This window comes from Poeciliopsis prolifica, unplaced genomic scaffold (assembly GCF_027474105.1).
Source record: "Poeciliopsis prolifica strain line A6 unplaced genomic scaffold, Auburn_PproV2 SCAFFOLD010, whole genome shotgun sequence".
NCBI classification, from domain to species: domain Eukaryota; kingdom Metazoa; phylum Chordata; class Actinopteri; order Cyprinodontiformes; family Poeciliidae; genus Poeciliopsis; species Poeciliopsis prolifica.
Window position 1 is genome coordinate 2,082,088 of NW_026562385.1, and position 26,890 is coordinate 2,108,977.

Genomic DNA, 26,890 nt, shown 5'->3' on the forward strand with positions numbered 1-26,890 from the left:
TGTTCTGTTATATTCAATGTTTTCATTATAAATACAGTTTTCAGATGCAGTTTTTTTGATGCAAAATATTAGTCCTCAAGCATTTTTTACTTCTTAATTATCAACCAAGCTGCTCTCATTTACAGAATTTCTCAGTTAAATCTGAAATAAAATGAACATTAATCTTATCTTTGTAATTGCAGCAACTTTTGAAGTACAGTGAGGTTTGTTTTTGTTCACTGAAATATTGCTCATTCTGTTTATATGTCATTTGACAAAAACGTGAAATTAGAAGCATTAAATTCAAATGCTGCTTAATTCTTCCGCTTGCTGTTTTATACTTGCAAACTCACCAGGATGCATTCCCCGCTTGCAGCAGGGTTTCATGCCTTCAAAACAGAGCCAGGTTTTAATAACTTCGCACCATAATCGCTTTTTTGAGGTTGTGGTTTAAACCCTTCAGTTTATACTAGGTTTAAAATGAGTGAAGGGTGAGGAGGAGGCATCCAGGTGATGTAACACAATTGTAGAGAAAGTTAATAAAGTCTGTATTAGTGTCAAGCAAACAAGATTTAATGAGCAACTGGTGATGAAATACTCTTTCTCTTTCCTTCTAACTCTTAGAAGGAGAGAGACAACCACTGCTTCTTTGTTTCTTCAAAATGTTTTACTTTTCATAAAGATGACCAGCTGTCATCTCTATAGATTGCAGGAAATGTTTCCAATTTTGCTCATCCCTGCCTGGAAATATGGCTACAGATGTCGGGGGAGCATTCCATGGAAGACCAGCGTCTGTAATCGGAAGGCATTCCTCAGCTTTAAATCCTGGTTTGTCAGGAGTGATTCATAAATCTTCTTAATGTACAATTGAGGTAAACTTGTATACATTTGGGAAGATGAGTTACCACAGGCAGAAGGGAAGCAGCTATTTGTTTGAGTCCAGAAGTAGAGTCAGTTTCACTTTGAGAATTTGTGCCATAAAACACCAGGGAGAGGCAAACATATTTATGTAGATCTTTGTAAAAGTATACATTTTCAAGATTTTTTTTTTTAAACCACAAACCATAGTGTATTTAATGTGGAATTTGTGTGTAGTGGACGAATGCAAATTGTGCATATTTGTGAAGTGGAAGGAAAATGATTGTTTTTTATGTTTTTACTAACAAAATCTGCCAAGTCTATGTTGCATTAGTGTTAAGTCCCAGTGAACAGATACGTAATAAAATCACCTTCGATCTAAACATCTTAACTGCACCTCTTGCTGTATGTTTAGGGTTGTTTTTCTGGTGGAAAGTAAAACCTCCACATCACTTTCAGGTCGTTTACAGCCTCTGAAATCTTTCCTTCAATATTACCTTGTATTTAGCCCATCAACACTGCCTAACCCCCTGTTTTCTTCTTAATTAAAGCCTCCCCACAACATGATTTTGCCACCACTATATCTTAACTGTGGGACTGGTGTATTTTGGCTGACGATCAGTGGTTTTCTGTACACAGTATTTTCCACATTGCTCAAAGTTTTAACTGCGGTCTCATCTGACTGCACTACCTTCTTCCACATGTCTGGCTTGTCAATTACAGAGCGGGTGGAAAAACTACAAATCAGAGAAATCAGACATCTTATAGCTTTTTAAATTTTTTTTATTGATGTCTTTATTTTTATTGCTGTTCTTCAATAAAGGCCACATTTTGTAGAGTGCATGACCAAATGTTGTCTGGTCAACATACTCTTCCACCTGAGCTGTTGTTCTCTGCAGCTCCTCTAGAGATCTGATTGATTTCTTGGCTGCTTGTGCATTTATTACTCTCCATTGGGTCGATGTCTGTGCGATATTCTTTTATAACCTTGACCTGCTTTAAGTTGCATCGCTGACCCGTTTTCTGTTCTCCCTGGTCTTTGTGACCCTGTTTGTCCTCTGATGTTTGTTTTTCTTTTTTTTTTTTTACAAACTCTTAAGGCCTTCACAGCTGTGTTGACACTCAGATTAACTTACACACATACTGTAGTTACTGTTTAGGTAACTGATGCACTGAATTTTATTTAATGATGTCCGAGCAAAGGGACTTGAATACAAATGTTGACCAGATTCCTCAGATTATCCTCTGAAACTTATTTCAAACCATGATTATGTTTTCTCCAGTTCATAATTAGACAGTACTTTATACTGGTTTGTTACCCAAGTCCTCTATCAAGAACGCAGAAGTTTTTGGTTGGAACAGGCACTGTACTGTGTGTTCTTTACAAGGTAATACTGTGTAATGCTTGGCCTTGGCTTCCCAGGTGCTTCGTCTGTACAGGTTATCAGAGCAAAAACGCCTTGCATTCGTTTTGACCAGCGTTACAAGAATTAAACATTTCTCCTTTGTTCCCCTTGTGAACCTCACAGCAAATTACACTCATGGTCGCAAAAAGACCTTGGACTTGCTGGCCTGGCGGCTCCCGACTTGTTATCTGCGCTGTTCTGCCTCTGTGGCTCTGACAGACTACATCAGACAGAGAGAAGCCAGAGCAGGGAGCTGCCTTCTGTTTCTCGAGCACGCAACTCCAGGAGTTTATCATATTACAAGCTGCTCCAAGAGAACTCAGAGGACAGCAGTGAGGCAAGGCCTTGATGTCCAGCACTGCTCCGCATGACCTAAAGGAGGCGCCGGGCTGCAGATTAAAGAGAAAGGCAGAGGATGGGAGGACAAATGGGGAACATGACATTCTGACAAGTCATGGTTTGCCTGTTGAGTGCTGCAGTGTTGATTTATCTAATATAGGGAGGATGAACTTATTACTATCCATAAAATAAGACATTCATTGCACTCCCAGACAAACAAGAGTAAGGAAACAGCATGCTGGAGGGACAAGTGAAAGGAAGGGAGCGTGCATCTTTTATTTATTTATTTTTTTAAAAAGGCCCCCAAAATATGAAGTGTTTTCATTCTGAAGTATTTGAACGACACCAAGAAAGAGAAGAGAGCGAGGTGATGAGGGAGAACAGAAATATGGAGCTGAGCACTAGGAGAAAGAGGCAGAGTGATGGAGAGGGTGTGAGGACGGAAAGGGAAAACTGAGAAGGGGAATGAGTGATGGGGCTCAAAGGAGCAGAAGGAGACACGAGGATGAAAGTGAAAAAGGAAAAGACAGCAGGCAAAATCTGCTCCAATGACTTGAACTGCTTGCAGATTTATGTGCTGTTCTGCGTATCATTATACATCAACCCGAGTGGATGCGGAGACTCAACTAATGTGACGGCTGTGAGGTTGCGTGTGTGTGCGTGCGTGTTTATCCGTGTATGCATTGCGGCACACTTTTATTCTTCTTCTCCATGCAGTTTATGCCTCCTCCAAAGCAAACTGACTTCTGAGTTCTGCAGAAAGCACTCGCCTGTGGTGAGGCAACATCCACCCACATCCAAACACCATTCCGCTCCCCCCCCAAAGCCTATCTACCTTACTTGTGCTGGTCGAAAGAAAAGAGGTTTAGACCACCCAGGACCGGGTAGTCAAAACTCTGCTTTGATGTGGCACCAGCATATGTGATACAATCACTGCCAAAACACACTCACAAAACACAGTTTTACTGCCTCCTGCGCCGCATCGCCGTGCCTCGTTGCTAGAGTGGTGGGATGCTTTAGAAGACAAAGAAGCAGAAAGAGAGAGAGAAACAGCCACCTACTGTGCCAGGCAGTGCAGGGCTGAAAAACTGGAGCCGTATGGTCCCCCTCAGGGAGGGGAAACCTGCCCAGTCTAACCACATCTCAATTAAGCAATTAAGTTCAAAAGTTAACAGGGGACTAATTAGAGAGTATAATGCTGAGTACTTGTTTTAATCTGCCTTTTTTTTCCGTTCACCAGGCAAATCTGTCCGTGACCTCGCTGGCACGCAACCTACCCTTAGTCACCCATCTATGGTTGGAGCCTTAAATATGAGCCGTGCAGTTTCAGACAGACCAGTCATCATCTGTAAAATAAACCAGATTCATTGGTTGATTCCAGCGAAACTCGCTGATTGTGAGAATCCAGCTTTAGAGTTTGCAATTATGGCGATGAGGAAATCATCAAAAAATGACCTTTTAGTCAGAGACACCGTGTCTATTTTCTGTTTGCCTTTTCGTTTTTAGCCCTGCAGATGGATTTTATTAGACGCCAAATGAGAGGTTTAGAACCGTGTTATTGGGCCATTTTATCTCAGCATACTCAGAACAATGGCTTGCTTTTAAATCTTGAGGCTGGATCATACTCCCATTTCTGACAATATGCCTCCAGCAGAAACTCTTTGGAGCTCATACATTTTATATATTTTGCTAAAGAGGAGAACCGGCGCAGCAAGACTGGGGCTTTCAATGAAGAAATATATGAAGGCGGGAGGAAAGGATTGTAGTGGGGCTGCTTTAAACCAAATGTGTTTAGATTTAGGCTGACATCCACATACAGACCCTCACAAAGGTATTTCCGTCCTTTGAACAATTTCACATTTCACCATCTGTATTAGAAAATCAGTCAATGTGGGATGTTATTGATTAACCTATGTCTTTTTGTGTCGAGCAGAATTTACTGTCAATCCTACTAGCTGAATCAGTGCAACATTTGAATTTCTGACATTTGGAGTAAGTTGGTCAATAATTACTTTTTTTCTAACCAATCATTTGCTATATAAATATGGCACAAAACGATAAGGCGATGATGATATAGCTAATATATTTTGTCGCTGTAGTTGCATATATTTTATTGAATTTGTCGTCAACCCAAAGTAGCTCATAATTGTGAAATGAAAAAATAAGTATTTATTCACATAGTGGTGACAGCATCATGCTGTGGGAAAGTTTTTCTTTTTTCTTTTTTTGAGCTGAGGTTTAGGAAACCCTACTACAGGCTACAAAATACTGGAGACTTGGGTGCAGATTTGCAGCCATGCCAAACCAAACATGCATATCTACAATGGAGGAGTTTAGATCAAAATAGTTTTTATGTTTTAGAATGGCCCTGTCAAAGTCTTAACTTAGCTCAATGTATAATTTCTGGCAACACATAAAACTGATATCACCATGATCCAAAGTGATTGATCTTGAGCTATTTTGAAAAGAAGCGGCAAAACGTCAGGTCTCAATATCAGAAAAGCTGCTGGCGACAAAACCCAAAAGACTTGCTGCTGTGATTTCAGCAAAAAATGTATCGACTCATGGGTGCTGAATACATATGCACGCACACCTTGCGGCTGCAACATGATAACGTGAAAAAAATACTGCATACAGAGAGGTGAGAAATATCTCTTTGATTCAGTTTGTTTCCCAATAGCCGGCTCTTAAAAACTCCGAAGTGGTTGATTAGCAGTTTGTGTTCTTGCCTGTGTGTTCATGTATGTGAAAGAGGTGGGAGTGAGAACAGCCAGGATGCAGTCTGAGAGGTGAAGGACTCCCCTGTTGTATGTGAGACCCTGGAGGATTCATCTCCCCTTCCGCCTCCTCCTTCTCCCTCTCCCCCTCTTACACTCACCCCTTCCTCTGTGAGCTCCACAATGCTGGGAAGAAATGTGTCATTAACGGGGAGGGGAGAGAGACCAAAATAATGTTTATGGGCTCAAGCAGCGCTGAAATCATTTTCCATATCAGTGGAACTGCATGGGCCCTGTGGGGGAGTAAATCTGATTTTCTCCTCCCTGTGCCAATGGGAAACATCATGGGAAAGAAAACAGATTGGATTGTTAGAGCGATGGCCTGACGCAGCTGTGGGCGGCTCTTTTTTGTGTTTGGGCGCTTTGCTGTGCGCGCGCATCTGTGTTTGCTCATAAGTTTAAGTGTGTGTAAAAGAGAAGGGTTGAAAAACGAGAGATGGGGTGTGAGTAAGAGACAGCTAAATGGGTAAGATAACGTGCACATGTGGATAAACGTTTGCACTGAATCACCTTGAAACTCTGCATTTTCACCTTGCCGTGAAAATGCAGAGGTGGGACTCGAAATGTTGCCCTAAATTAATTTTATGTTACAAAGGGTCAGATAGCAAGCATGCTTGTTAAAACTCTGTAACCTATCCACAAAATCATGTCTCTTTTTGTGCCAAGTCTAAAAGAAACGTTTAACTAAAAGACAAATAACCCTACTGGTTTAGTAGAATGCTAAAGGAAACATTGAGGCACTTGCAGAGAAAAATCACATTGCAATGAAAAAATAAACTAGATTGGAGCAGCCTGTAATTTCCTTCCTAATACATCTTGAAAATTTAAGGAGCAGTTTGCCTACTGCGTGTTGTAACATTATTTTCCACTGTGTGTGCCGTTAAGTCTGTTTTGTGGGAATCAGAAACGTGGATGATTTCACTGGTGGGTGTTACGGGAGGGTGTTGAGTTTGGAATCTTGGTTGTCCAGATTGTTGTCCTCGACTTGCTGCTGTTTCAAATCTGTCCTCCCACCTTTGGCGCCCCGGTCTGGAATTCACCGCTCTTCTCAGATTTGTCCCAGTGACTCGGCAAACATCTGCATTTCAACATGAATCATAGCCAGCACACCTAAGAGAGTCCAAACCTTTTGCTAAGCCCAGTTAATGTGCCATCTGATGCTGCTGCTTTATATTTATTTTTACTGTAGTTCTTAAACTTTATTTCTACCAGGTCCTTCTAAAATCCACGCTCTCTCTCATCACTCAGCTCTTATCACGACAGTCAGAAATATTTTTTACTCTTAAATGGCACACTCTCTCTAGCCTGCTCCTCTGTAAAGCTGCAAATGTGCTGCATGTCCTCTTTATTTAATGTACCAATAAAATATCTCTTCAGCTGGAACTCTTCCAGACATTGCTTTCACTTGCTCGCCGGCCACTCCCCATCCGCTCCTCATCAAGATTGGTGGTGGTGAACCCTTTGAACGGCAATAAAACTCTGTGAAAAATTACTTTATGAATGATAATTGTTGTAACACCGAGGTCAAGTATACACTGAAAAGATTAGTGACAGTTTTCTCCAAATTTATTCTGACTCCCTGAACTAATACACATTTTGTAGGGACCAGAAAATGTTTTGGGAATTTTGTTTGATAGACCGACATAAATTCTATGCTGGCCTTTGTTTATATGACTGTTCAATCTCTGGAAATGGAAAAAAAAGCTAATATTACATGTTACCCTGAATAAACTATAAGTCACAGTGACACATAGTAGTGGGATTCTCGTTTGAAAATGCTTTTCTTTAGCAGGGAGAGTCAAAAGGGGTGACAGGATGTCATGAGGTAATATTCAGTATATCATCCTATTACATTATGTTCTGATCTGGCTCAAAGGCCACAGCAAAAAGGGAGATAACCTGCTCTAAAATTCCTATAAATATGTTCAACTCAAGCTCTATTTAAAATCAAAGTTTCTAATGTGAAAGTTTTGTAATTTACAATCAGAATAATCCAGAAAGCAAAAGCAGCAGGATAACTATGGAGGGGAGAAAAGATAAGTTAGTTTACAGTAATGGTTTAAATAACTGAAGATTTACTAGGTGCTGAAGTGTCCCAAGTTTTTCAATCAGTGTCAGGATCAGTGTCAGGATCAGTGTCAGGATCCTAATCACAAAGTTCCTGCAGGAGTCATAACACATATTAATACAACATACTTTGAGATAAGTAATCAGAGAAACATGCGACCTCTGGAGGAGCTACAGGAATCTATAGCTCATGTGGGAGAATCTGACAAGATGACAGCTATTGGTTCCAGATCAGACTTTTTGTGGAAGTAGAAAGTCATTGTTGATGAACAGTCATCTTGATGACACAGTCAAGTTGGAAAAGGTATGACAGTCAGATAAAAATTAAACATTCGGCTTAGATGCACCCTGTACATACAGCAATCTCTTATGTTGGAAGCTGAATTATGGTTCGATAATTAGCTAGAGCAGGCATGGAAGCTTGTGAGAGATGGTTGGATATACAAACACTGCAATCCTGTTAGAAAATGTGCTGCAAATGTTTTTAAATTGGCCAGAGGTTAATCTTTTAGCATGACATAACAAAGCAGTATAGTGAGAAGTTCAAGAAAATGTTCAAATCAGGAGTCTCAAACGAAATGTCCCTCAAGCACATCTAGATGTGTTTCTAATTCAGTACATCTGAGCCAATATTTGGGTCATAAAAAGACTTCTTTAGAAATTGGATACACATTTTATTCAGGTTTCTTGCACCAAGGATTCATTTTAAAGTTCAAGGCATCATGCCTTGAGGACTGCAGTTTGAGATGCCATATTTGGATCAAAGATGATTCAAAGGTTAGAATGGCCAAGTCAAAGTCTAAATCTAAATGTAATTGAGACTTTCACTAAATTTTGGAAGACAGAAATACGTGAGATTGTGCTTGCAGCAAAGTGGGATTCTGTAATTTATTGAGTCAGAGATTGTATAAATGTTGGTCAAACTCTTCAGATATTCACTTGTAAAAAAAAAAATAAATCCCTCTATATTTTTTCTTTTTACTTAACATTTACATAGTTGGTTGTGTTGGCGTGTCAGGCAAAACCCAATGATGTACCGTGACAAAATGTGAAAAAGGTCAATGAGCATTAATGATTTTGTAAATAACTTTAAGCACCTGTACACATAGAGTGAGAGCAGTGTTGTTGCAAGATGACGGCTTTTGTGGAGTCTAAGTGCTGGAAATATTTTGACAGTGCAAAATACAGTGAATTGCTTTGATGTTACCTCAAAATATATCCCAGAAGAAACATTTCTTTGTATTTCTGTTCAGGCCTGAGTTCACTCACTGTTATTTTCAGAATTCCTGCCAAATTACAGTAAGCCATTTGGGTTGATTTATTTAGGATAAGAACCTCTAATCCCAGTCATGTCCTCTTGCATGTCGTGTAAACACTTGTTCAAAGTTTGCAGATAAATCATATGACCTCTCCAAATAAATTCTATTTGCTTTGTACTGCTCCAAAAGGATTTCTAGTCTGCTTTCACTGTCTTTACCCTGTCATCGTTCTGATAGTGAACAAGTGGCTGACCACCAGCCCCACTTTGCAAACACAGGCTGTCAACTTCAACAAGACGGCTGCCATATGGACTCACAATCGCGCACACAGATGCTTGCATATGCTCAGCAGTTCCCACATGCTCTTTCACATTGGAACTTTCTCACAGTTGCTCTCACACTTATCTGCTCTAAACTCTCCGCTCTTGTCCTCCTTCTGTCCCCCTCTGGATGTTGCCCTGTGTCAAAAAAGTCCTTCTCACTCTCTTCCTCCATGCATCTATCCACCCATACTTCCAACTGCTTCTCGCTTTCCACTTCTCCCACCCCCGCGCTGACCACATCCACTAAGCTCACTCCACAGGCACGCAGTGTGGAGAGTGTCGGAGGCGTGCGCTGCTGGCACTTTCCCCCACCCCTGCACTGGGCACGGCTCCAGCGCTGGACTGCCTGATTGCTCTCTCTTTTTCGCTCTTGCTTCAGTATACTTCTTGATCAGCCCAGCTTCTCACTAGATAGATGTTACCATCAACTCCCTCTAGAACAAAAAGGAAAAAAAAATATATTTGCAACAATTGTTTCTGAGAAGGAATTTGGCTACCAGTTGCACAAATGCTTTCAATATGGCTTTGACTGTTTAAAGGAAATCCCCCCCACTTTAGTAGCCATTTCGAATTCCTACTGGGTTTTATTGTGAGGAAGTAGGCGCTGGGTTAGTCAGCGGCCCTTTGGGATAGCATATGCAGTCTGGCTGGAGCTGCTGGTGTGTACATTCCCTCACTCCAGTCCAGGTTTTAAAAGTAAAAAAAACCAAAACAGTTATGTATTTCGGAGTGAACGCTGGTGTGGAAAGTCTGTCTTGATTTTTCATGGACATCTAAATTCCTGGACAGAACTTGGAATTTGCTCGTTAGGAAAGTCTGGTAGGAAAGAAAGTGGAAGTCAAATTTTTGTACCAACAGGCATCCCGCTCAGTATGTTTTTACTTGGTAAGTCAATATTAATTTCACTTTTTTTGAGAGTGAGTTTGTTTTGGAGTTGTCCCAAGAATACATGCCACAATTAACTGAGCCACTAGTGATTATTTTGTTGTAATTATTTTCTTTTACATAAACAGTGGCTCTCAAACGTGTGCACACCCCTGTTGAAATACAAGGTTTGTGTAATATCAAATAAGTAGGAGAATGAGAAATTATACATATATATGTATAAAATGTTGCATTTATCCTAATTTATAAAATTTACATTGAACTATAGGTGTAATAACTTGGTTGAAAAAATGTGAATGCTGTAAATTTTGCATTCATTCTTCTTGAGTACTCACTTACCATTAATTCTATAAAAATCTGATTTATTTGAAAGCAAGTCTTGTTTTCCTGATGGGATTTTTCAGATTTTTTTAATCATTGTTTTTATTTTTATTTTTTTATTATTACCATAATATTATTTTTTACATTTGCAACCTTCGACTGAAGCCAAAGGTCATTAAGATCTTAATGACCTTTTGGCGCACACTGCACACTTTCCTTCTATTTTTCTTTTTATTCTGTGCTTTGAACTCGTGCATGCATCTATTGCTTTACAAGGCTAACTGTATACGCTTATGAGAGTCACTCCAAAATCACACAGGTAGAGAATGTTTGCTGGAATTATAAAAAACTCAACTTTCACACCACAGTGACTGCCTTCTTCACACACTTCGCCTTCTTGTGTGTGGTCTGCTTCTTCTGGCCCATTTTCTGTGGCGCTCCCTGATCACTGAGCGGTGGAGAGCAGGTTTATGCAGTCACACCTGCAATTTTCTCTTTGTCTCCCTTATCTCGTCACCGTCACTCTCACCTCTCATTGTCTGTCGAGTGTCCTTGTCTAGACGACACGTCTATCCGTCCCTTTAGGCAGCTGTCTGAAACCAAGACTGAGAACCAAAGACTTCCTGGGTTCATTTATCAAAAGCAGAGAAGGAAATGTGATGCACTGGGAAATAATCATGGGCAGTGTGTGAATGAGTGTGCATTTCCTAAGGAGAAAATGTTGGTGTGTGTCCAGCATTCAGAAGGACAACATGGTATGGGTGGGTGCTTATTGTCTTCTCCACCGTTTTCATTTCCCAGATTACTTCTTGACCCACGTAAATCTGCTCACATTCTATTCTTGTGCAACACCTTGTTAGGATGCCAAGCAACAGCACAACCTTGAGTAATATTAATCAGCAGGTTTGCTAACAGACCAGATTTGTTACCCAAAAAGTACAAAGAGGTGGGACCTCCCTCCCAGGATCCAAACAATTAAAACCAGATAAAATTTCTCAGTGAGGTGTGTCTGCGTGCGCGCGCGCGTGTGTGTGTGTGTGTGTGTGTGTGTGTGTGTGTGTGTGTGTGTGTGTGTGTGTGTGTGTGCTCCAAAAGGATTTCTAGTCTGCCTTGTGTGTGTATTTGAATACAAGTTCTGGGGCTTCAAGGTAGGCTGTGAAGGCTGTTGTTGCTGAGCAGCAGGCTGACTGAGTGCATCAGTCCATCGCTTGTTGTAAAGCGTACTTGCCTTGAGCGCTGTTTCTCTTTTGTTCCCATGACAACTGGGCCTTCATTCGTTTGCTCCGCCTCCCAGCCTGCTGCTCGCTCCTTTCCATCCTCAGGGGCCTTTGCCTTGGCCCACGTTACCTCATGTGCACAGTTGTTTAGTTTAGTTCCGGTGTCATCTTTCAACCTACGTTGAAAACTAGTTAACACCTCCAGTTCAAGAGCCGCTCTGGTATATGTTAGACCCTTTTTTTTTTTTTTTTTGCTTTCACATTTCAACCTTTGTACAAGATGTTAATAAGAGCAGGCATTTATTAGATGTTTTAGACTTAAAAGAAGAAAGCTCTGATTCCACAATTCATTTGTAATTCATTTTCTTACTTTATAATAGGATTAATCTTTATTTCCATTAGAGACCGGCGCCAGTTAGGATCCACATGAGTTGATTTTTTTTAAGGACCTGCACAACTACATTGAAAGAAAAGGAAAATATATTTAAAGAGCAAGTAACTTCATTGTAAGTAGTACTGATAGATTTTCTATAATTAGAGGGGAATTCAATGCTTGTAGTAACTTTGTTTTGCACTTAGATTAGTATCCAAAAATCAAAGTCCTCCAGAAATTTGCTTTCTTACCCCTGGTACTTCCACTTTATCGGGATGTATCGAGTAAAATATGGCATTATATTGCACTATTGTTTCTTTTAATAAAACAAAATGAAATGACAAACTATTGGATATGTTCATTACTGCTGAGTCAGCAAGCCAGTAACCTGATGTAAAGGTCAGTATGTTATGAAGCCATATTTTCTTTAGCAGCTGATATTGGAAAACTTATTTTTATCCTCTCTGGAATAGATATGAAAGTCTGATGTAATAGTTGTGAGGAGGGCCTTAGGCATCCCTCCTAAACCCCCCTGGCCCCCTGCCTCAATATCATTTTAAATCGGCCTTAAATCTAGCTTAGTCCTTTAAAATCTACTTCCTTGGCATCCTCTTTTCTCATCTCATCTTTCTCCTTTACTCTTCTTCTCTCTTAACAGCAGCAACTCTCCTCTCAGATGGTTTCGAGAGGCTTCGTTCATTCTGTCACCTTCATAGTCTCTCTCTGTCTCTCTCGCTCTCTCTCTCTTTCTCTCTCTTTGTCTCCCTCTCTCTGAGGAAAAGCTTTTAATAATGCAGGAGGATTAGCTGATCTATGTGAGCTGGAAGCGATGAGGAAAGCTGGGGTTCCTGGGGGCAACAGGCAAAAGGGACGAGTGTGTGCTGTGTGAAACGCGGCGGCACATACGAGCCCTAGGTGCCTGGATGACGGAAGCTGGATGCGTGCCTGGTGAGCACGCTGGCCATAATCCCACCTCCCGACCCGCTTTGCCCTGTAGTTTGGAGAGTTGTGCCAGGAGCCCTCCATGGAGACAGGGTGATATGAGGTGGCAGCAGAGAGCAGAAGGAGAAGAACAATGGCTTTTGTGGTAGTTTACAATGCGTTGCATTAACACACACAATGTTCTTACAACTGAAGAATCCTCTTCTTCAGTTCTACATGTTACATTCTCTAAGTAGTTGAAGGAATGATGGTGTTCTTTTGGTTTATTGCAATTGTAGATCTGTTAGCAGCTTAATTGAGTTATTTTTACATCTCAGTTTATTTATCTTCACAAAAGCAGCATCATATGCTTGCAACCTTATTTACACACTTTGAATTGTTTCATTTCTCATTATGCAACAATAAAACTGCAATACGCTTCTTGGGGTTTTGCTCTTTTGGGCCATGCCTCTCCTATCTTTCCACATCTGTATGCAAGAACTTTTGCCCATTCTTCAACAGCTCAAACTTGGCCAGATTGAATGGAGAGTATTTGTGAATATATATTTTTAAGTCCTGCTATAGACTCGACCATTCTATCACTCCATCTTAGCATTTTAAAGCAGGTGAGTAAATATTTTGTTGATTGGTTTTGGAGTTGCTGTATCTTCTAAACTTCATGAAGTTATTAATTTAATAATGTATCATACAAAAAAAATCATTTTTATACAGCATTTAAATTACATTGAATTCATGCAAACTTTATTTAGTGGCATCAGAGTGAAGGAGGCTCAATATAAAATTTATAAAACTTTTGAAAACCAGTTTTCTCCAGTTCAATATTATCCACCTTTATAGGTCTTTTACAAAATAAAAAAAAAAAACTACATTTATGAAATAACATGAAAGGCTAATTTTATGGAAGTTTATTTATTTATTTTTTTTAAGTCGAAGTTGGGAAATTTGGATCTCTTGTAGAACTTCCACTTTTCTTATGATATGGTAGAAAATGTGGCTCAGATTATTAAAAATTTGTATTCTCACCTACAATAGATGTGTATGACCTCTTCTTTTAACCCTTTTGTTTTGACCTTTTAGCCATACGCCTGTTTGCTGTTGGTGCATTGAGCAAACTGGTGAATTCAGGCCTTCTGTCTGCCTTGAGGAGGTGCTCATTCCTTGCTTGCCAGATTAAAACTTCCAGACATTTTGTTCTCACAGTCAGCGGAGGGGCCTGAATCCTGTTTGGATTGATTAAAGGTGGAAGAAAATCAGGTCACGTAACACATGTTGCAAGATCAACCATCCTAGGACAAAAATGACTATCTTTCATAGCATTTCTTTACCCTATGTATATATTTTTATAACTTTGCATGTATGCGCGTGTGTGTGCGTGCACAAGTAAGGTCTCTTACTGGCAACTTCATACATATGCATGAGACCTCATGCTTGTGTCACTTGGGGGAAATGAATGTGTAAAGAACTGGGCTCCCAGGCCTCTCACTCAAGTGCACTGGCGGGCGCGTAATGGGAATGCAATTTAAGAAGTGGTTAATCAGTGTGTTTTCACCAGCTTGCCCAGCAATGCATAATAGACAATCAGCCCCCAGTCACATGGGTGTTGCTACAAATGGTCAATTACTCATCATAGTCTTGTTAAACACAAGGTTCAGCCAGCCAGGGACAGATTGCTCTGCTGGTGCCATTATTATTGAGAAGAACAAAGCGAAGCAACATTATGAGTCAGAAAGAAATCGTGACAGAGGAAGTGAATGAAGAGACGATAGGAATTGGAAAAGGCTCATAGTGTACATAGTGTATTTCTGCTCATCGGAATAGGAAAAGGAGTAGTGGAAAAGACTGTTGTGACAAAAAAAAAGAGGAAGGAAGAGGGAGAACCAAAAATGGAACTGAAAAAGAGTGAAACATAGAACTTTTATTGTCATGCTGAGAGATGCAAGAGTGAAAGACAGAAAAGAGAGAGCGGAGGTGAAATGGAGCAAAGCAATAAAAGAGATTGAGGGCATGAAAGTGAGAGATGGAGAGAGCAAGATAATGGAGAGAGGGAGAGAAATTGAGAAAGGGACGCTGGGGAGCAGGAGCAAAAGTGTGTGAGAGCGAAAGGGAGAGAGCCTGAGAAAGTGTGTACTCAGCTGTGAGATGAGACCTCTGTCTGCCCATGGGGAGAGGTGCTGTGAGGGGAGAGGACTCCGCTGACAGCGAAGGGGAGGAGAGTCTCACACTCTTTCTCGCTCACACACACACGCAAATACATGAACACACAATCTCTCATCCTCTCCAAGGCTTAATAATTCAAGTTAAACAGTGAGAATACAACTAGATAGGGTTCGGGTATTTCCGAGAAAGTTTGGTCAAAATCATGGCAACAGTCCACTCCTCTAAATCTAATCTTCACTTTCTTTCTCCCCCTTTTGTCCCATCCATGATGCAGGCAGTGGATTGATGGGCAACTCGTCGGCCTCTTTCATGGGGACCTTCCTGGCCAGTAGTTTGGGTTCCCCGCCTTCTCACCCGCCTCACCCTTCCAGGCCGCCCTCCTCCCCCTCTTCGCCATCCTTCCGAGGCGGACCCCACTCCAGCGCCTCACAAATCTGGTTTCCCCATTCTCATGAAGGTACCTCACATAACACCAGCATATACACGCTCATGTAGTTATTCCATCACTTCATCACATCGTCAGTAAAAGGTGATACTTGTATCTTGGCAGTTCTGAAGACACAGGTTTGGCTGGTACCTTGTTGTCCTGACATTTCCTATTCTGAGTATTTGTATAAGGCTTCTGCTAAAATTTGCAGTAGTCTAATGACAGTTTTGCACCAAAAATAGAAAAAAGAACAGAGCGCTGTGGTTCAGTTGTCTGGATAAGGATGCAGGGTCAATAGTTCAGCAAAGGAATCTTGCGGTATTCAATTCATGTCAGCAAGAATGTCGCCCCAGGCTGCGCGAAGCAGCACATGGAAACCTGGGCCAATAAAAAGTTGCAGTGATTGCAAAGCTTTCTGCCAGTGCCTCAATTGCAGCTTAACAAAGGGGCGTTCCCACCCAACACTCAGCATTGCAACATCCTAACTGCACAAACAGGCGCTCAGACACCCAAAATAAGTACACACTGTAGGTTTAAAACCCTCCATGTTAGTTTCATCAGGAAGTCAGAGAAGGATGACATTGAAAATTTGTTTGTTTTCGAATAGTTACACCTAGAGTAAGAGAGGAAATATAAACAAAGGCATATTCAACTAAAGATCTGAAAAGTGTAGCCTTAGCAGCATCCCTGCCCCCCCTTAACAAAATCATCTCCTCAACATAAATCAGTCATCACCGTGTGGCAATGGCATGCTTGATATGACGTGTGGTGTTAGTTTTCCACCACATACTGTGCTTTGCATTTGGACTTTGCAGTTCAATTTTTACCTCATCTCATTTCATACAGGCTGACCTTATTTGCTGATTATATGTATTTTGGCAACTGTTGGTTTTATGTAAGAGCAAAAAAGAATAGAAAAAAAATTGACAAAAAACAAATGACGACTAAACCTTTCAGATACCTTTTATTTGTAAAATAAATGCTTGAAAACCACATGTACTTCTTTATGTTAGTCTGTCACATAAAATCGAGTGAAACACATTGAAGTTTGGGGTTGTAATGTGGAAGTTTGTGGTGTGTGAGTGAATTTTAGAGAAAATCATTTTGCCTGGTTTTGTACATCTGGTGAGGAGATGGACTTTTTACATTAACACAGTTTCCGTCATAAAAATCATTCTGAGTAATCCTGCTGACAAATAATCTCTGTATGAGCAGATGTTTCACGCATCAACACAACAACTCTTCAAAGACATAAAAGTGTTTTAGAAGTAGATCAACAACAGAAAAAACTACAAGAACTCTTTAAACTGAACAAAGAGTTATTGTACCACCATCAATAAATGCTTAAGGTACAACTACAAAAGACTATGGTGTCTTCTGAGCTTCAGACTTTATTCCTCGAACCCATAGACAATGTTGAGCCACCGAATGCTTCTTTCAACCAAGTTATTATTGGATCAGTCAATTAACAGTTGCTCCAATTCATGGGGAAAACCTCAGCTGAAAAATAAACTTCAACATCGGCTCGCTCCAATATATTCTCCCTCCAGGTTCATTTTCTGAAGGCTCTCTGTTTGTCTTACCTTACGCTCTTAAGGTTTCGTCGTCAAGCACTTTCTTTTGTGGAAAAGAAAAATAATATTAGGAGTGATGATGGCAATGCCAACCCTAATAAAAGTAATGGAGGTGATTATGACTGGGATTATTACTCAGTTGGCAATGGAGGCCATTATCTCTATTGCAGTTTAATTGCATATAACGCACTAAGAGCATGATTGAATCCAGACTGTTCATCAACCACATTCAGCTGTTCCCTCCTCGACATAATTGCACATTGTCTTTTTCCTGTTTTGCATAAAAAGCAAGTCATCAAAATGAGCGGCACAATTACCCAGACTCTCGCCTCTTCTCTCTGGGTGTCAGCAGCCCCCTGCCAGCAGCAGAGCAAGCTCTGACTTCTGCATGTGTCGCCGCATTAGTGTCTCACTTGTATGCTCTGAGATATTCCGCAGATATTTTTTTCCTTGTCTCCAAGTGTCTTTTTAAACAGACTACTTACATGCAAATTCAAATGTAGCAGTTGAAATTTAAAGTCAGCTACTCGTTTACAATTCATAATGTTTAAGGTATAGACAACTTAAACCAGAAATATACATTATTTAAACAAAATAACTATTTTTTTTCCCCTCACTTTCTCACATTAATGCTTCTCCCGTCTTCCTTACCTTGCTGGTATCTGGTATCCATCAATTTAGGGTCTACAGAAATACTTCTCCAAGTTTTGTTTTGGTAAAAGAAAAAAAATGGAAATGTCAAATCTCACTAGACATGCAAAGCCCACAGTAATCAAAACAGATCAATGTGTTCTTACTCTCAAACTGTTAGATGTTGATGTTTGGTCAAAGCTGATGGGATCTCTTAAATATGCACATGGTGTCATTTACCATTAATTCTGTGATGTAACAATATTTCACACCATTTATTTCTGAAGAGCTGCCTTGAGTCTGAGGAAACTGTCGTATCTTGCTAAGTTTATATTTTGTCTCAGGTTAGTTTGAATAAATCACTCTGTTTGGTCTGGAACCTCATGTCCAGTGAAGTAAAAAAAACATTATGTTCAAACAAACATCAACATTTTGTAAAATCAAGATTTTATGCTGATCCTCCAATCAACATTCCTCACTCTTCCCTTTCAGATATGCGACTTTAAGATGCTTCTTTCACATACAAATCGTTCCACATATCAATTAGTACAAATGTAAGCTATTTTCAAGACAGTGGAATGGCTGATTTGACGTTCTCTTGAGACCTCTTCAATATCTTTAGCAGTCTCGTAAGAATTTCATCATCGTGTAAATTCTGATTTTAACATTCAGAAGCAAAAGAAAAATGTCTGAGGTCTAAACAGAGCAATTTTCTTTTAAAAATGCAAAATATTTTATTTCTCATTACATGCACTTGTGATATGCCTTTGTGGGATTTTAGCTATTTTAGATTACTACAAATTCACTCCTTATCAGAAGCAGTTTTTATGTTTCTTGCGTTTCACAAAATTGTTTTAATATGTTTGTAACTAGATGTTTTTTGCAACAACTATTTTGAGAAACCCAGCTTTAAGGCTTTTGTTAAACTTTGCAAGACATATTTCTAAAGAATATTGGACAAAATACAAAATTAAACTTTCTGCTATTCCTTTACTGATTTAACCTGTGTCTGTTTGTGAAAACTCGTGGGGAGGTACTATCTTGTATAAACCTATAGAGACTATTATAATGGGTACTTCATTTGTTTTTTATGTATCAGGCCTTTGTCTGAAAAGTCATGTTAATTCGCAGGACTTTTTTCACTCAGCTTTTTAGCTGAGTGAAAAAAAAAAAAAAAGAAAATATGTTTGATATAGGCTTGAGGCCAACTGGATGTTGTTCATCTGATTCACCTTGTGCCAAAAAGAATCTCTCTCATAACTCAGTCTACACTCATAGATATACATGAATACATCGATTGCCTGCATACTGCTTGTCTAATCCATTCTTGTTTGATACGCCTTTCCAAGCCTATCTTCAGTTGTCCTTCTTTTCCTTCTGTGGGTCCTTCCTGTTGGTTTTCCTGTAAAAGGATTTAAACACCACTACCCACCCTCCTCCCACCCCTCCATGCACCCTTCAACCACCCAGCTCTCCCAAGCACATGTCTGCTTCTTTCATGCTGTCTTTCTCTCTCTTGCCAGTCTGCATCCCTTCCTTTCAATTAGTCAAACCTGAGGAGATACATCACAGTACTGCCCCTCCTCCGCCAAGTATCTCTCGCCTCCTCTGCTCTTCTCCACCCCTTCTGTGCCTTGATGGTTCTGTCATTTTTTTCTCAATTAGCGGCCCTGACAGGCAACTTGGGCTGCTCCTCCTCTTCTCTTGGTCTTCATTTGCCCTGCACTGTCCATCAATTTACCTAGCTATGAATTTTTGTAGCCATGTGCGTTTGGTGAACAATATCATATCGGATAGTGATGGTTCGAAAAATGTTGAAGATTGTCAGTTTTAAAAGTAATATTTGAATGTGAAAGTAAAATCCTAGGAAACCTCGGATTTATTATATATATATATATATATATATATATATATATATATATATATATATATATATATATATATATATATATATATATATATATATGTGTGTGTGTGTGTGTGTATAAATATATATATATATATATATATATATATATATATATATATATATATATATATATATATATATATATATATATTATGTAGAAAAATTGTGAATAGAACTTAACATTCTGGCACCCTTATACAAGCTGTATAAATTTTATATTAATTCATTTATTTGTTATTTAGTTTAGATAAGCTTCATAAATAATTGATTGGGCTGAGGAGAACTAACTTTTTTCTTTGTTTTCCATCCAGATTCTTCCTCTCTTTTTGTTTTCTGTTGTTTAACAAATACCTGTTGGATATTCAGAAAAGAAATTCAACTTTGTGCACTCTGTCTTTTGCCGCTGCTCCTCCCTCAGAATTAAAGGCATGCACTGTTAGCCCTCCTCCGTCATTTCCTTGCTGATGCTGACATGTCTCTGTGCGTCCCTGTGTATGTGGAGAGAGCCTGGCTGCTGTGCAGTCAGCAGACTGCACTAAGACCTTTCTCAAGTCACCTGCTGGAGCAGCAGCAGAGATTAATGGCTGAATGGGCTCCGCCATGCCCAGCAGTCTCCCCCGTGTTGTCCCATCGGAGGGTACGTTGAAACTGAGCAGGCTGGCATTATCGGGCACAGCCAGACCACACTGTGAAAAGGGATTACGCTGTCAATCGTCACGCTCACAAACAACATGCTGCTGGAGAAAAAAGGCGCTCTCCCAGCTTGGATAAAGACTGACGAACTGCGCTCTGCTTTTCTCCCCCTTGAAAATCAGAGAAAAATGTCTTGCTTAAACAAAGGATCCCTCTTCCCCCACCTCAGTTGGTGAATTGGCATAAATCTGGATGCTTATTAATCATCACAATAAAAAAAGGACAAAGTGGGGATAGGAAGAGTGTTTGAGGTAGAAAAGGCTGTGAAACAGAGGAAAAATTTAAGAAAAAACAAGAGTATGCAATTATCGCCCTGTTACCCTGCACAGAAAGCCACACCTCCTGTGTTATTGCCATGCTGTTTACCCTCTCTGTGCATTTCATTAATTAAGATTGGAAGAAGCAGGGGCTGCAATGAGGCAAGGTCATTAAGCCCACCACAACACTCCTGCCTCTCCTGAGCCAGCTCTCAGCTCCAGCTGCATTGTTCCTGTGTCAAGAAAGAAGAGACTCAACGCCAGGGATGAATTTAAAAGGAAAAAAATATATATACTATCAGATAGGGACAAGGCCATATGAAGTGCATTACTGCTTTCCTGAAAGAAGTTGTATGTTTGTCTTTTATTTAATTTACAAAAATTGCACTTTGTTCCTTTTTCTCATTGTCCATATTTTCTTTATGTTGGAAAGTTATGTTGGAAGAATTAATGTGCCTTCTTGTGTGCACTAATCTTATGGTATATTTCCGACTAGAACAAATAAATCAATTCATTAACTTGGTTGAAATTAGTTAGTTTCCATCTATGGACGATAGGTTAGACTTTAATATATATTTTTCATAGAGTGGAAGTTGGGCCATTCCAGAAGCTTAATGCCACCCTGTTTTATCTATACCATGCCAAACCCAGTTCTGATACTAATTTGGCTTCAGGGTCCTTTTGGAACACCCAAAAGGGTATCCAAGTTTCAACCATCTGTCAATTAAATCAAGGGGGAGTTGAAGAGTTTGGAGGTAGCCCCTGATTAATCTATTGCCCTACTGTAATAAACAACTTTGACTCATCTAAACAACAGAACGTTCTTCTCATGCTTGACTGTAAAACTTTTCTAAAGGATTGTATGTGTATAGTTCAATCTATGTCTATATATTTGATCTTAATTGGATTAATAGAAATCCATAATAATTCCAAACTTGTGCAATCTGTTCATATTTCATAAATGTACTAAGATTGTTGGTTGCTTGCTATGCAATGAATGGTTTATATGTATAATTAAAAACTCCCAAATTATGACATTCATGTCATTGATGAGTGCACGGTTCGGTAACTGGCATTGCTCAGGAATCCCAGAAAAAGCACACTCACTCTGTCATTTTAGGGTTTCTAAATATTATTTACTTACCGTACATGTATCCAACCTTAAATATAAATGAAAATGGCCAGGCATGCTACATTATTTTTCTAGCACTCCTTAGATCTTATTTCTTAAGCGTCTTACAAAATAAGAATGTATAAAATTATTTATACAGTTGTGTAAATAGGGTAGTTTAATTTGCATTCATGTGTTAAGAGGCCATAGTTACCCAGTCTCAATGGTGTTGTCATAGTGATGCTTGTCTAGGCTTTCATCTCAGTCCACATCCTCTCTCTTCTCTACCCTCAAAGTCCTTTGTGCTCTCCAGTGTCCTATTTCATAATGATTATGTTTTTATGTGGTATTGGTATAAATGTGCCACAGATGGCCTTGATTTAAAGAGCACAGGCGTACTGGCTTATAAGCCCCAAATCCAAGCATCCTTTTACCTCTAAACTAGGTTACTACTATAGAGAACGAGCTCTCTGTTCACACAAGCCTAAAATCCATCCTCATCGCTACACTCAGATGAGTACAGGTGCTGCTGTTGGTTCTCACGGTGTGATGAAGAATAAGCCGTATGTCTCAAAGAAAAATGTCATATTACACCAATCCCAGAGCTTTTCTTTCATTATCTAAATGCTAAACTCAGGCAGGAAAAGCAAACATTAGAATCACAGCCAGTACTTATTTGCGTATGAACACCAGCAGCTGCACTGGGCCTGAAGGATTACTCCATCACATTAGCGGGTGTCGCTTTATCAACTGTCTCTTTCCCTGTCTCTCGTAGGTCCAGGATACCCTCGATTTTCAGGGAGTCTGGCCCACACTTTCCTTCCAATGAGCCACTTAGATCACCACGCCAACAGTGGTGTTTTATATGGGCAGCACCGTTTCTATGACACACAAAAAGGTAATGCATGCAAATAAGAAGATAGCTGAGAACACACTTATTCATCAAATGTAACCTTCTTTGCTTACATGCCTTCTTTTCTGTTCTAGAAAACTTTTACCTGCGGGGTCTCCCATCCCAGCCATCACTCATTTCAGCCAATCACAGCCTGCCATCAATGTCTAGGACAGGTTCAGGACACTCTCAGGGGTCCTGCAGCAGGGACAGAGACCCAGGCTTGGGGGCAGGTATACATAAGGGTCTTAAAGAGGGATCAATAGAGAGAGGAGTGGTACCTGTCAAGGACAAGGAAAGATCCAGTGGAAAACAAGATGCTAAAGAGCGACAGCAGCAGCAACAACAACACCAGAATCACCAGACACCTCAGACCACACATCACCACCATTCCCACACCCATCAGCAGCAGTCTCACTATCCACAGCACCCACTGCCATTAGAGGAGGTCAATAGTCGAGCACTGGAGAGACATAAAGCATCTCTCACTATGGAATACACTAAAGATCACCATCAGACTATGAGCAAGCCCCTTAGTGCTTGTTTACATAATGGCAAGATGCCAAATGGAGATCCAGGAACGACAACAGGGTCGAAAGTCTCCTTGCCAAGCTGTGGTGGGGAGGGCACAGGCCTTCGATCTATGGTAGATGGGGGGAGCAGCCAGGGCAGGCATATAGGGTCCAATGTCAATGGTCGCTGCACCAAAGAAGGGGTAAGTGGTGAGATGAGGATCAGTGAACAGCCTTCTGATTGTCTGGAAAGAGGTCAGGCACCACTTCATCACTCTCTGCCCTACTCAGTACCTCCACCCTTACACATGGGCTCTGCTGCTGGAGGGGCACATAGTCATCCCCATCCTCATGCTCACCCCCATTCACATCCTCATCCAGGGGGATTCCATTGCCTTCAGCTCCACCCAAGCCATCCACACCACCCACATCATTCCCACCATACCCACCACCATCCAGAGTTTTTCTGTCCACCCCCACCTGCTCCTTTGGCCAACCCTGGCTCACAAGACAGAGGGACAATCAATGTAGGACGGGAGCCTAAAGTAACAGGGCCAACATTTGTACCATCTGTGGCAGATCTAGGGGACAAATCAAATGGACCATTTCAGCTTGGTAACCCCGATTGCCAGGGTGTGGGAAACGGAGGAGGCAGCACCACCAAGGACAAAGCAATTGAAAAAGGTGGCAGTGGGCACCATAGTAACTGGCAGAGAAAACAGCAGCAACAGCATCCATACAGAAAGACAGAAAAGTCTCTAGACTGGATGCAGTCTCACCATCAACATGTTCAGCCCTCACAGCTTCCTCCGCAACCCCAACAGCAACAGCAAAAGACACCACATTCTCAACAACAGCACCAAGTTGTACGATCACGTAGCGCAGAGTGTATTAATAGTTCAGTGGATATGGATGTGTTCAGACCTTCGCTTTCTCAAGGACCAAAGGCGGGGCATTCTGTCCCTCATTCTGTCAACTCATCTCCTTACAGAGACTGTTCCCATCAGGGACCTCCACCTAATTCTTCCCCACTTGGAAACAAAAACATGGGACAACATGCAGGGGCTGGAGCAGCCCATACTTCAGGAGGCAGCTGTTCATTACAGAGAGAAGGCCAAAAGGTAGCTAGGATTCGTCACCAGCAGCATGGCAGACCTGGCCCTGATGCTCCTTCTCCAGCTGAGCTGAACCAGAGTAACAATCAGGAGCTTAAGAGAAAGATGGACATGTCTCCTTATGGTTATAACAACAACAGTGGGCAACATCACCACCAGCAACCTCCTGTACCTTCGTGGGGAATGAGGCCTCCACATCACATGTCACAACCTGAGGAGGAGCAGAGGAGGTCATACATGGAGTTAGGAGGCTCTGGTGGACAACACTCACAACGGCAACAGCAACAACAACAGCAAGGATTAGGGCTCCCTCCTCAACAGCCCCCACCCGCACCCAGTCTCAGTCAGCAACAGCCACAGCAGCCGGACGCCCAAGGTCCAACTCAGGGCGAGAGCAGCGCCATGAAGAGCCTACTGAAGTACAGCAACCAGCAACAACCATTGCTTCTTTCTCAGAAGAGTCCATTTGGGGGGCTGGGGAGTCTCAAATCGGGCCCATCAGGGGGTAGCTGTGCTCTCCAGGGCAACAAGCAGACTCTCCCTTCCAGGAAGGGCCCTGCTGATGGTGAGCGCCCTGATTACAGTGTAAGGAGCAGAGAAACTGGGGAGGCAGGTCATGTGGAAAACGAGGTGCGGCAGCCACCAGTGGGAATTGCAGTAGCAGTCGCGAGACAAAGGGAGCCGCCATGCCGTTCAGGAGACAGTCACCCCAACAGCCGGCAGGGACGAGTACATAACTCTGTGAAAGGTAGGACAGAGCAATGCACAACATATGGAAGTGTAATAAATTGTTGACACAGGGATAAAACATTCAGAAGGCCGAAATTTTAAAAAGTTGTTGTGGTCAATAGAAGTCAAAATATTTTTTTATTTAGTTTTGTCATTTAGCAATGTCTGATCACCTCTTTCACGATTCTTTTTAAATGCAAATTGAACTCAGATTTTGATGAATGTTGCTGCTTACTGTTGATTTTTTTTTTCTAAACATTCATTTAATTCCTATTTTTTCATACTATATCCACTCTCAAATATTGGGTTTTGCAAACAAATAGAAAGTTCTTTTTTATTTACATCAGTAGAATAAATTAGAAGAATATTGGGAGTATGTGCCTTATATGCAATGTTCGTCTCATAGGATTGCCCCGCTCCATGTATCCTGTGGATCCCAATGAGGAGGAAAGGAAAAGGATAAATGAAGAACAAATGGGTCTCAATTGTCTGGATAGAGATAGAGACGCATACATCAGGTATGCAAATGTAAATCCCAAGGCTACACAGATTTACTTAGAAAAAAACAACAAAAAAACATGTATTGTATTCCTCTGCTCCTGTATTTTATGACAGGGATAATAAGGAACGTGTGGAGTTTGCAAGGATCCACCCTTCCACCAGCTGCCATGGAGACCTCACCTCCCATCTGATGGTCCCTGGTGGGACATCTCTCCAGTCTGGTCAGTTAGGAGACCCTGCTGCACATTCAGCACACCATCATTGGATGCCAAGAACTGGAAGTCCATCCCTTTGGATGACAGGACATTCTTATGGTAAAAACACACACACACAAAAACAATCTCCTGTTACACATGTCTTGTTTGCAATGGTTTCAATTTAAAATACAAGTTTTGAAAATGCAAAGAACAAATTCCCTCCATGTTTTTTGTTACCATTTTGTTTTTAAATTAAGCTATTTCAAATTTCCTTTTTATTCTTCTGGGTTTTGAAACTGGTAATCAGTTTTATGATCTCTGTTATAATATTTTCTGCACAGCAGGTATAGGCCATACACCCTTGCATCAGAACCTGCCTCCAGGTTTTTCTTCAGCCATGCCAGGCCCTCTGCAGCCAGTCCTTCCTCTACCACAGGACCCCTCAGCCCAGTTAGTGGTCCTTCCCTCTGAGCCTGCACCCCATCCAGCGCCACATCACTTGGGTATGCCATGATTTTACGCTATCAAATGTAAAAAAAAAAAAAAAAAAAAAAAAAAAAAAGTGTATAAAAGTAATTCAATTAAACATTATTTACTTGAATAAATAATACTTACTTGTTTGAATTAAACATTATTTACTTGAATAAATAATGCTTACTTGTTTGGATGTTGAAGTAGACATTCAAAAGTCTTTTCAAATAAACTCCAGTATTTTTCAGTGTTTGTTTGGTCATGGTAAATTAGGTGAATTAGTGGTGATCTTGTAATAAAACGTATTAGAAGCAACAAAAGACTTTAGACTAGAAGGAAACTCAACATCCTTCCGGACAAAAACATTTAACATAGAGAACTGCAACTGAATGTTGGGATCATGTTATATTTATGTCTCAGAATGCCCCCATCATGGCCCCAAGAGCTAAAGAGGAATGGTAAAGCATTTCAATATATTGCTGAGTGAACTGGTAAATATACCCCAGAAAACATTTATAAACACACTCAGAAGATGTACAAATGCTCCTCGTTTTAGATTTTAATTTGTTAAATATAAAATTTTCAAAATTTTCCACTTCACAATAAAATCCTATTTTGATATATTGAGGTTTTTGTCTGTAATATGATAAAAATAAAAAAATTCAAGTAGTAGAAACATTTTTTTCACATCATGTGGACTACAATAAATTTTGAATGCTCAGGGGAGGAAAAATAACAAATGTGACAGGATGATTGCTTTTATAAGCCACCATATACACATATTTAGTCAATAGACAGACAACTTTAATCTGCCTGCTCATAGTCTTAGAATCTGCAGTTCAGTCGTCGCTCTGCGAGACTAACAACTGAGAAGGAAATGGATCAACACAAACTACCCTACAGGGAAACATTTGCATATTCAAGTCTGACTCTAATTGTTGGGGTATGACAAAAGAAGGAATTAAGAAG

At 40.5% G+C, this 26,890-nt stretch overlaps 1 protein-coding gene across 5 annotated transcripts in view; it reads left to right on the forward strand.

Moving 5' to 3' along the window:
• Positions 1 to 26,890, forward strand: part of LOC129363332 (BAH and coiled-coil domain-containing protein 1) — a 72,187-nt gene that overhangs the window by 21,683 nt on the left and 23,614 nt on the right. For 3 of the 5 annotated variants that reach the window (XM_055035366.1, XM_055035368.1, XM_055035367.1), the window contains exons 3-8: positions 15,178 to 15,360; positions 22,280 to 22,402; positions 22,492 to 24,771; positions 25,159 to 25,270; positions 25,368 to 25,567; positions 25,792 to 25,953. In XM_055035366.1, coding sequence (XP_054891341.1) covers positions 15,178 to 15,360; positions 22,280 to 22,402; positions 22,492 to 24,771; positions 25,159 to 25,270; positions 25,368 to 25,567; positions 25,792 to 25,953 — 3,060 coding nt within the window. The remainder of the gene's footprint in view (positions 1 to 15,177; positions 15,361 to 22,279; positions 22,403 to 22,491; positions 24,772 to 25,158; positions 25,271 to 25,367; positions 25,568 to 25,791; positions 25,954 to 26,890) is intronic. The other 2 variants (XM_055035369.1, XM_055035371.1) reach the window with 1 other exon arrangement.